Genomic DNA, 11,987 nt, shown 5'->3' with positions numbered 1-11,987 from the left:
GGGAAAGAAGAAAGGTCTGTTGACAAAGTCAGAACATCCTCTGGGACAAGGCTAAAAGTATTACAGTTTAATTCAAAACCCATAGAGATCCATTTGTAAATAAATGCTGTCAGATGACATTGTAATGGATAGTGCGTACTTTTAAATTGATTTCTTTTTGATGTGATAAAAACATCTTATGAAAGAGATGTTGAAACGTGGCTTTTAATGTAAAGTAACATAATTTAGATTTTGAAATAGAAAACCTTTTGTTGATAGTAGTTTATTCGATTCAGTGCATGTACCAAGCGTTATTTTCTGTGGGTTATAAATTACCTTTGAACCAGCTATAATTCACAAATCGTTACTTATGACTGATTTATAGGAAATCTCATTAATAGCAATAGCAGAAAGACCTTGAAGTAAGGGAGAAATGGAAAATAAAACAGCCTGGGGATTGAAAAGGGAGAGACACATGCACTCCACAATTAATTGCAACGTATTGGATTTGCATATGAAAGCGTGCTTCTGATCATTGCAGTTAATCCTTACCATAACTATGAATAATAGATATTAGTGTTATTCCTATCTTATATAAGAGGAAGAAACGGAGGGTCCCATCACTTTATTTTTAGTTTGAATATGTTTTAAATATTTATTACATATTGCTTATTATGAGCTGGTAACTTCATATATACATGTGATATTGCTAACTAAAGCCTTTTGAGTAGATGACAAGGTGTTCCCCTTTTACAGATGGGAAAGTAAAGTAAAGAGAGGTGAATTTCTTTCCCAGTTGTAGAGTCATGAAGGTTTAAGCGGGCATTTAAATTAGGAAGTCTTTACTAGAACCTTCTCCCTTGACCATGGGATATGGCTGCCTTTGCTTTCTTATTTTAAGGAGAAAAGGATAGCCCTTCTTCACTTCTGTGCTGTTGTCCAGTCAATCTGTTATTTCTCTATATCTCTACTGCCAGAGACCTAGGATTCTGAAAGTCATAGGGTGGGAGACGGGCAGGAAACTAGAGGAGCAGGACCCTGGGACCCCAATCCTAAGAACACCCATCAGTTAATGTAACAGAGATTTTATGTGCTATTTTTTAAATGCCCAGTCACCTTAAAAAGTGTGTGCTGGAGAGAGGGGAACAAATGTAAAACTACACCAAATCATATGAATAAAAATTTTCAGGGGTCATGTCACCGACAATTTAAGTAGGGTTCTGTTTAAAGTGGAAATCTACAAGGGTTTTTAAGGTCATGTTTAAATTTACAATAAAAAAAAAATAACTCCTAATCTAGCTCCGAGTGAGAAGCCTATCAATCACATTGTTGTCACAGTGGAAATGGGACAATAGAATAAACCTATAAAGCCATCAACAAGATTAATAAGGTGAGCAGGGCCCTGCTATTTAGTGATTAGTTGTTTTAAAATGTAGATTTTATTATTATTTCGGTATGATGAGACAAACAAATCAGGAGACAATTGTCACCGAAGATTTATTTATTTATTTATTTATTTACTCACAGTTCCCAAGAGGAGGAAGCATGCCATGCCACACGGGGGCCACACAAGGGAGCACCAGGGTCAGTCAGGGGGTAGAAGGAGTAAGGAAAAATCTGAGCAAGAGCCTTTATCATGGTTTGTGAGAGAAAGCAAGAGAAGGCAGGGTAAGCAGGCTTGCAATTGGCTAGCCCTGTGAGATCCTGATAAAGGTGGTGGTTGGGATACAGGCTTCAGGTTGATTGGTTTGAATATGAAAGGCATGCTTGTGGGTAAGTCCTTTACTAACTCTAGGAAGTGGCTAGCCCTAGGAGGGGTCTCTCTGGAACAACAAGGCCCCAGATACCAAGAAAATATAGAAGATAGGGCCACCTGAGTGGCTCAGTCAGTTGAATGTCCAAACTTTTGATTTCAGGTCAGGTCACAATCTCAGGGTAGTGAGATGGAGCCCTACATTGAGCTCCATGCTGGGTGTGGAGTATGCTTAAGATTCTCTCCCTCTCCTTCTGCCCTTCACCCCCCACTGGTAAGCTCTATCTCTTAAAAAAAAAAAAAAAGAAAAGAAAAGAAAGAAAGAAAAGAAATATAGAGGATAGAAAGTCATGATTACTACATTAGTGCCTATCATTACACATACACAGAGTTGTAATTAGATAGTAACTGTTTCTGCACATTTACAATAGCCTTTTTTATCCAGTGCCTACCATCAAGACATGGCCTCTGTCCTCATGGTGTTCACAGGCTAGTGGGAGAAACAGAACCAGAGACTAATGATCATAGTACTAGGTAGTGTGAAAAGTCAATTTAGAGCTGCACCAGCCCCAAAGAAAGAAATCTCTTCCCCAGGCCCTCCATTCCATGGCACAGGGAACTGTTTATTGGTCCCTGGATGTACTAGGATCTTCCGTGGGTCTTTGTCATGGCTCGAGATGATCCTTGCCTCAAATGGTCTTCTTTCCTTTTTTGTAAATCAACTTCTTCTAGAAAACCTAGATCAGATGGTCCTCTTCTTGGAAAATCCTCTGATTTTCCAGCACAGACTGGGCTGATCTGACATTAGTGCCCTTGTGCCAAAGTGGCCTGCTCTCATACCAATGAATATGGATTATTGTGATTCATTTGTTTGCTTCTCTGTCTCAGCTTTTGAATTCTCCTTTCCTCAGGGGTAAGGATGATATTCTTCATCTTTATATGGCCAGTACGCAGCAGGATGTCTGGGTAAAAGCAACAACGAGAACAGTAATAATAATATCTAACATCACTGAGTTTTTGCCATGTGGGAGGCAATATTCTAAGTGCTCTATCTACATTAATTTTATCCTCACAACAACACTAAGGGGTATGTACTATTATCATTCCCATTTTGCAAGTGAGGAGAACGTGTCATGGAGAGAAGATTAGTAAGTTGTCCGAGGTGACACATAATAAGTACTAAATTAGTGCCTTTTTGAGTTGAAATGTAGTGATCCCCCATCCCTTTTTTCCTTTGTTTCCAAGAGACTCATAGAAGAGACACTGTTGATAGAGATGGGAGTTTTGGAAGAAATCATTACACAGGTGCCCAAATGATGATAAGAGTGGGACATACACTGGGTAACCCAAGCTCCTTTAAAATTCTTTCTTGTGCTGGAAGAGAGGCAAAAAATGGTTATTTTATTCCCTTTCCCACAAATCTACTTAAAATCAGTAAGAGTAGGGGTATAAGATATATAATATTTCTGTTATACTAAGGTATCCTCTGCACATAAAAGTTACGTTTCATGGGAATGATTAATTTGCGGTATGTCTGCCTATAGGTAGCAGTTGCTATATTATAATGAGTTTGGGTATTTGAAAATCTCAAAGTTTATGTATGTTTGTGCATGCCATTGTTTCAGTGTATCTTCACAGGTATGATAAGTCAAGTTGCCAGGGTTTACAGCTGAGGTCATTCCCCAAAAAAGGTATTTTAGAGAAATTAATCGTGAAAAAATATTTTGCCTTTGCCATCATTCTCCCAGAAACTTTTTCATGGAGTGTTTGAGATCAGATGCTCTTGGACCAATCAGACGAGCGTGTGAGTCCTGGTTCTGTCCTTACGAACTTTGTGACTTCAGCCATGTTAGTTTCCCTATGATTAAATGTCTTCATTTTGTAAATGGAGACTGTAAAAGTGCCTACCTCAGAACAGTGCTGTAAGGATGAGAAAGGATCAGTCCACGCAACATATGTAATTGAAAAGGGCCCCATTCACAGAAGGGCCCGCTCTTGGTTAATGCTCTGTTGTTACGGATTTGAAATTCTTCATAATTTTTAAGAAGCCATCCCCCAGTTTCATTTGGCACTGGGCCCTGCAAATTATGTAGCTATCCTGGACAGGATTGCTTGTGAAGTCTATAGCCCATGGTGCCTGGCACACAGAAGAATCCTCAATAAAATATCAGCTATTACTGATTTTGCAAGGGAGCTTTTAGTTTCTTGGGTATAGCCCCAAATCTTATTTTCTGAACTTCTTCAATCTGGTCTGGCCATTGAACCTACATCTCATATGTCCTCAGGCATTCAAGTCCTACTTGGTTGGTAAACACTGTAGTAAGGTGTTTGACCTCATTCTTCCACTCCTCTGTGAGTGCATAGTGGATAGATATGGGCTGTGGATGACTGCTAATTTGAAGTACAGAAACATTTTCTCGATAAATATGAGCTGCATCTCTGAATAAGGAACGTTAGATTTGTTGCTTGCTTAGTCTAAGAAATGATGGCTTTGGCTGATATAGTGTATCACTGACATTGCTCCAGAAAGACACCTGAAGGAGATCTAATACTCTCTTTTGCTCTTATGTTACAGAGCAGTTGAACTCCAGAAGGACCAACACCAGATAAATTATGAATGTTGAACAAGATGACCTTACATCCACAGCAGATAATGATAGGTCCTAGGTTTAACAGGGCCCTATTTGACCCCCTGCTTGTGGTGCTGCTGGCTCTTCAACTTCTTGTGGTGGCTGGTCTGGTGCGGGCTCAGACCTGCCCTTCCGTCTGCTCCTGCAGCAACCAGTTCAGCAAGGTGATCTGCGTCCGGAAAAACCTGCGGGAGGTCCCAGATGGCATCTCCACCAACACGCGGCTGCTGAACCTCCACGAGAACCAAATCCAGATCATCAAAGTGAATAGCTTCAAGCACTTGAGGCACCTGGAAATCCTACAGTTGAGTAGGAATCATATTAGAACAATTGAGATCGGGGCCTTCAATGGTCTGGCAAACCTCAATACTCTGGAACTCTTTGACAATCGTCTTACTACCATCCCAAATGGAGCTTTTGTATATTTGTCTAAACTGAAGGAGCTCTGGTTGCGAAACAACCCCATCGAAAGCATTCCTTCTTATGCTTTTAACAGAATCCCTTCTTTGCGCCGACTAGACTTGGGGGAATTGAAAAGGCTTTCATACATCTCAGAAGGTGCCTTTGAAGGTCTGTCCAACTTGAGGTATTTGAACCTTGCCATGTGCAACCTCCGCGAAATCCCTAACCTGACACCTCTCATAAAACTCGATGAGCTGGATCTTTCTGGGAATCATTTGTCGGCCATCAGGCCTGGCTCATTCCAGGGATTGATGCACCTTCAGAAACTGTGGATGATCCAGTCCCAGATTCAAGTGATTGAACGGAATGCCTTTGATAACCTTCAGTCCCTCGTGGAGATAAACTTGGCACACAACAATCTAACGTTACTGCCTCACGACCTCTTCACGCCCTTGCACCATCTAGAGAGGATACACTTACATCACAACCCTTGGAACTGTAACTGCGACATACTGTGGCTCAGTTGGTGGATAAAAGACATGGCCCCCTCCAACACAGCCTGTTGTGCTCGATGTAACACTCCTCCCAATCTGAAAGGGAGGTACATCGGGGAGCTTGACCAGAATTATTTCACATGCTATGCTCCTGTGATTGTGGAGCCCCCAGCAGACCTCAATGTCACTGAGGGCATGGCAGCTGAGCTGAAATGTCGGGCCTCCACGTCCCTGACCTCTGTATCTTGGATTACTCCAAATGGAACGGTCATGACACATGGGGCATACAAAGTGCGGATAGCTGTGCTCAGTGACGGCACGTTAAACTTCACGAATGTAACCGTGCAAGACACAGGCATGTACACATGTATGGTGAGTAATTCCGTTGGAAATACCACTGCTTCTGCCACCCTGAATGTTACTGCAGCAACCACTACTCCTTTCTCTTACTTTTCAACCGTCACAGTAGAGACTATGGAACCTTCTCAGGATGAGGCACGGACCACAGATAACAACGTGGGCCCCACTCCAGTGATCGACTGGGAGACCACCAATGTGACCACCTCTCTCACGCCACAGAGCACAAGGTCGACAGAAAAAACATTCACCATCCCAGTGACTGACATAAACAGTGGGATCCCCGGAATCGATGAGGTCATGAAGACCACCAAAATCATCATTGGCTGTTTTGTGGCCATCACACTCATGGCTGCAGTGATGCTGGTCATTTTCTACAAGATGAGGAAGCAGCACCATCGGCAAAACCACCACGCCCCAACAAGGACTGTTGAAATCATTAATGTGGATGATGAGATTACAGGAGATACGCCCATGGAAAGCCACCTGCCCATGCCTGCTATCGAGCATGAGCACCTAAATCACTATAACTCGTACAAATCTCCCTTCAACCACACAACGACCGTTAACACGATAAATTCAATACACAGTTCAGTGCACGAACCGTTATTGATCCGAATGAACTCTAAAGACAATGTACAAGAGACTCAGATCTAAAACATTTACAGAGTTACAGAAAACAAAAACAATAAAAAAAAGACAGTTTATTAAAAATGACACAAATGACTGGGCTAAATCTACTGTTTCAAAAAAGTGTCTTTACAAAAAAAAAAAACAAAAAAGAAAAGAAATTTATTTATTAAAAATTCTATTGTGATCTAAAGCAGACAAAATTATGTGTATTCCTCAGAACCTGTTTTTGCTGCACTTATTTACTATTTTCCCACATCTCATCCCTGCCTTCCCTGGTTGCCATATTTTTCATAGGAGATCTCAAGTCCCTAAAGAACTGGCCTAGGAAATTTTGTAAGAATTCTGTTACACTTTGAGATTTTTATGGTGAATTCTAGTGGTGAGATCCAGTCTATTTTGTCTTTCTTTCTTTTTTTTTTCTCTTTCCTTTCTTTCCCTCATGCCCTTATGAAGTAGTCCAATGGGGAATGCAATATTAGAAATAGATTTTTAAGAGAGAACAAGATTAAAAAAATGCAAGATCTTATATTTTTCATGTAATGACCTGTTCTGTATTTATGAGGAGAACCATTCAATGGCAAAGCAAAAAGGGAAAAAAAAAAGAAAAAAAAAGAAAAAAAAGAGAAAAAAGAAAAAAGTAAGCAAACAACAGATTAATTTACATACGAACATCTATAAAACCCATGATCTTTTAAACACCTCTAGAACCAGAATTTGTAGTTCAAAAACTAAAAAATAAGGTTATAAATAAAATATTGTTGGTTTTTCTGTACCTGGACACAACTCATTTGTAGTACGGCTCAAATGTGAGAAACTTGAAGGTAATTGGATTTCCTACTTTCTAAGAAAGAAAAACATATTGTACTCAGTCACAGCATCCGTCTCTATGGGGTCCAATTTCATTAGCTGACTTGAGTGTTGGATCTATAGTCAAGGATGCTGTGGGTTGTTGTTTTTTTTTTTTTTTTTCCTTCTCATTAGGAGCACCCTTTGTAGAATGCTCAGATTAAAAAATAATGATTTTGTGAAGTAAATTCAATCCCACTTGGAAGAAAGTTTCATGATAATTTATTCACTGTCTCCTATATTAAGTCCTACTGGCTAAAGTACAACAAGAGAATGTGAAGGTATTCTAAATTATCTAAGTTGAAAAATAATTTTTGGTGCTGAGTATCAGCAAATTCAGTTCAGTTCCACAGTAATTGTTAAAGACCTTCTATGTTTTAAACACTGATCTTAGTGCTGTGGGTACACACTTGACAAGACCCGCTTCTTGTTCTCAAATCACTCATGATCCATATGAAATATAATTAGAAAAATATCAGCCTAGTATTAACTAGCTCTAATTTTACTGTTAGGTGGAAGGCTGTGAGTTGGGAACCTGAAATTTCAAAAATGTTGGGTTACTGTTATTACAGAAAGCTCCTTGGTTTATGGTTTCTTCTGTTCCTTCTGGAAGAGCTGACTCTCTTCTTTCAGATGCAGATTGCAGAGCTGTAAAGGGTGTGAGTACGGATTTGCCATGACGGGTGTGTGCACACCGAGAGATAGAAATGTTAATACAGTGGTAATTCACTAGAGGTACTTGAAGGAACTGGAGAAATTTTAGGTATGAGACGATACACTAGCTTCCAAGTAAAAGAGGACCTTGCTGGTTCTTGGTACCTTGGCACTCTCCTGATATTTTAACATAGTATGTCCATGACTTCTGTCTTGATCTATGTGAAGCGAAGTGAAAACAGACACCTCTTATTACTGACCTTGAAACCTACCACCTCATTGGTGAAACGAGTGGTGTCCAAGCTGGAGAACACTTCATTTCCTAACGGAGGAGCAGCTTGTAGACTCATACTTAACTTCGCAGACTGGAGCTCACGCCACGGTTTTGTGGTCTCCAGGTGTGGAAAATCAATCATTACTAGCAAAGTAGGTTGGAGAACTGGAATGAAGAGAAAGCAAATGAGTAAGACTGCATAAGGGTTTTACCTTTTTTTTTTAGATCACTAATTCTCCAGTAGCTTTTTCCTCCCTTGTATTTTACCTCCCTTTGTTAGGAATACAATTCACATTTACTTTCACTGTGGAAAAGACCCAAAAAAGGGGAAAACATGTTGGCTGTCATTGCCCAAGTTATTCAATATAGAATGTACTTAATATATTCCCAAGCTGCCAGATCACAGAGCAAACAAACAACCCACCAAGGGATATCCAGCAAGTGCTAGTCCAAAGAAGAGTGGTATAAGCCAAGAGGGAAAAGAATCCTGCCTTCTCTACTTGATTGGTGTTCACTGAGCTCTCTGCTGACTGTGAGCCTTCATTCACTTTGAGCTGATAATTCTTACGGAGTTAGTCCCAGCACACAACTCCCCTTGGCTGTGAGGGTTGGCCGAACGGTTGGAAAAATTCTACGAAACAGAACGAAAGGTGAACTCAAACTAAAAAGTGAAGTAATAAAGCATACATTTCAGTCCTATAGATTATAGTTGCTCTAATAAATACATTCTAGAAGCAAAAGTATTGGTGAAAGACTGGTGAAGCCAAACTTGACCTTCACAGTAAATTTAGAAACACTTTTGACCGAAGGTCCCCATTGGGTTTTGGGGTTGAAGGATGGAGAGCTGTAAATGCAGGACCTAGAGGTACGTGCCTAGAGGTTGTGATTAGCAGTGTCTGTATTTGCTCTGCGTAGCACGCTCGGCTTCTGGCCCTTCAGTATAGGGACTGCACTGTGTTAGATGTGTTAGCGACCACCACGCACTGTGGACTTCTTGGTCCCACAGAAAGTTCACGTGACTGTCTAACATCTGGAATATCCTTGTAGCAAAACACAATTCTATGTCAATCTCTCTTTATTCTATCCAAAGGCAACCAACTGCTAGTACTCTCAAATACTCATGTGCACCAAAAATATGTCCTTTACAATTAACGAAGTTAATGTAGCCTGATGACAATGTGTGTGTGTGTGTGTGTGTGTGTGTGTGTGTGTGTATTTTTTTCCCTAGGAAAGGTATGCAGTTTGCTTCAGGGAAACATCAAAGATGTTTTAGAAAGAAGATTCTGCAACGTTTCCTTTTTCTGTAAGGAATCCTGTACACCTATCACATCAATCTCTTAAATTCTTCTGAATGTGTCCGAATACATTTTCAGTGGCAAAATAGAGAATTTGGTATAGCTCACGCACATAGGCCCTGATACAGCTTTACTAATTGTTCCCTCATATTCTGAATATTCTGTAATCAAATATCATCTTTTCCCAAACTGAAATAGGTCATTTGATCTTGGAACATTGACCAGTGTTTGAGGGGAGAAATGTTGCTAGGCTGTGATTGGTCTGAGGCCTTATAATCAGAGTTAAAAATCAGAGTATTTGAGACTCCACACTAGGAAATTCTGAATACAGATTGCTGGAAAATAACTTGACAGTAGAAGGATTATTTGCATGGGGGAAGGAAAAGAAGACTTTTTTTTTTTAGAACAGGAGTTACTGAAACATGAAAAAAATATTAAATGGATGTCCCCAGACTATCCGACATTTCCAAGGTAAATATTGAAAAGTGGAAAAACATCAACAACAACCCTGAATCCTTTATCCTTTAGGGATTATCTTCGAGATGCTTAAATAAGTAGAAGGGTCAGGTGAGTGGTTGTGAATACAGCACAGTGCTCTAAAGCAATGTAATTTTTAAATGATGTGTTCATTTTTTGATTTGGTCTTCAGGTTGCTAGTTTCAATAAGGATATTGAAGATAGTGATATCATTAAATATCACACACAAAACATGTGGGTGACTGAGTCAGCAGACTCTTCTAGGAAACCATTCCTTTGTTTCTCATAGAACATATTAGCACAGAGTCAAATCTCTTATAAAAACGTCTCCCTCCAATCTATATGCATATTATTATATTTGATTAGAATGTAATTTCTGCACAAAAGCTACTTTATTTATTTTTTTAAAGATTTTATTTTTAAGTAATCCCTACACCCCACATGGGGCTCAAACTTGCAACCCCAAGAGTCACTTGCTCTTCCGACGGAGCCAGCCAGGCGCCCCTGTACAAAAGCAATTTTAGATAAAAATGAGTTTCAAAAGTTGCCCTTAAAAAAGAGGTACCTTTTTTTTTCTTCTGCCATAAGGAGAAATACGAATTCCTAAAGCCTCTGTATTAGATAGAAACCAGCTGTGATACCGTTGTCTTTCCACGCTCCGGCAGGATACAACATAAGATACGTCTGGCTCCATGAGAGGAAAAAAGAAATGTTGAATAAATGGGAATGCACTGTCAATTAAGATCCAAGTTTAGATGCTGAGTGAAGTATTCTTACAACACAAATCAGTTCATGTCCTTTTGTTTTTTCAAGCACTGCCAACTAAAGTCCTGAGGCTTCACCCTTTCTTAGCGTTATTTAAGAAATATATACATATTACATAAAAAATTATATCGTTAAATTGGACAAGTGTTTAGCAGCAGTAGGTGAAACTGCCATTCCTTTTGCTTTTACCCGAGATAAATAAAAAGAAAAAAAAAAAGGAGGGAGGGGGGTTGCAGCGAGACAATCAGTTAAGCTGTTTTCATGGAAGCACATGATACTGGAAGATCCTTCAGTTTTGCGCATTTTGTCATGCCCAGGGAACAAGGATTCTTCTATATCCACTGCACAAAATACAGACAGTAAGGACCTCCGAAACTCCAGACCGTAAAGCCTTATCTTGCAATGTTTGGTCCAGTAATTTAATTTCACTTTCCAGATTATTAAGACTACACTTTATTATCCATTTGATGCTGAATGCTGAGTTTGAATTTGTCCAAATGGTATCAATCCTGTCTTTATGTGGTTGGCAGAAGAAGTGACTATATGGCTTTTAACCCAGATGAAAGGGAAACTTCTGTGTGGTGTGAAGGACAGGGACTGGTCTCTGTGGTGGCAGGGGAATCCCTTCTGATTTATGTCCCTTAATCCTGGGAACGTGGCAGAATATGCATTAGCTCGGCCCCAGGATATCAGGATGAAAACCCGTTATGGGAACCCCTTGCATTTATTATATCTATGTATCAGTAAGGCTTCTGAATGACAATTAGTAAATCTCCTTACTTCTCAACCCCTAGTTCCACACTGAAAGAGGAAAAAATAAAGTGGAACTTAATTTCTATTTAAGCACAGTTGCTAGTTTTGTAGCGTGTATGGTTCTCTGAGAGAAATAAGTTGACACGTCAATCCAACTAAATATATTAAAACATACACAAGAGTAATTATATTTTATGGTATATACTTTTTTATGGGAGCTGCTATAAAATTTTAAATCAAATAATTTGTAATACTAGGGAAATCATGAGTTTCTTTACTAACAGAATCATTATGAAGAAAAATTAACCTTAACAAAATGTGTAAAATGCCTCAAAAGTCAAATGTTGACGTGGAATTCCCAGTCCTATGGCTAGTTCTGTTTTGAAGAAATAAAGTTTTACAAAATGAAAGAGAGAAGTAATCAAGTTTCTCTTTCCAACATCCCTCAAGCAGAATAACTCATAATTGTAAAGGTATCGCTCAAAATAAATTGACCGTTAAAGAACGAACTTTAGTTCACTCTGACCATAAAAATGTCATGTAGCTACGTATTCTCACCTAAATTTTTTTCAGGAGTCTTGCAAACAAGTCACTCTTAAAAAATCAATGCCAGCTTTTATGTGTTCAATCGTATTTTTGTTTTTCAATACATACCCTTACCCTATGTAGAAGTGT

At 39.3% G+C, this 11,987-nt stretch overlaps 1 protein-coding gene across 2 annotated transcripts in view; it reads left to right on the top strand.

Moving 5' to 3' along the window:
* Positions 1 to 7,395, top strand: part of LRRC4C (leucine rich repeat containing 4C) — a 154,641-nt gene extending 147,246 nt beyond the window's left edge. For both annotated transcript variants that reach the window (XM_040638969.1, XM_040638968.1), the window contains one exon: positions 4,308 to 7,395. In XM_040638969.1, the coding sequence (XP_040494903.1) occupies positions 4,350 to 6,272 (1,923 nt within the window). In that variant the 5' untranslated portion in view covers positions 4,308 to 4,349 and the 3' untranslated portion in view covers positions 6,273 to 7,395. The remainder of the gene's footprint in view (positions 1 to 4,307) is intronic.
* The last annotated feature ends 4,592 nt before the right edge of the window (positions 7,396 to 11,987 follow it).

Source organism: Ursus maritimus, unplaced genomic scaffold (assembly GCF_017311325.1).
Source record: "Ursus maritimus isolate PB19 unplaced genomic scaffold, ASM1731132v1 scaffold_23, whole genome shotgun sequence".
NCBI classification, from domain to species: Eukaryota; Metazoa; Chordata; class Mammalia; order Carnivora; family Ursidae; genus Ursus; species Ursus maritimus.
The sequence above is the reverse complement of the archived record's forward strand: the minus strand, read 5'-3'. Positions and strand labels throughout refer to the sequence as shown.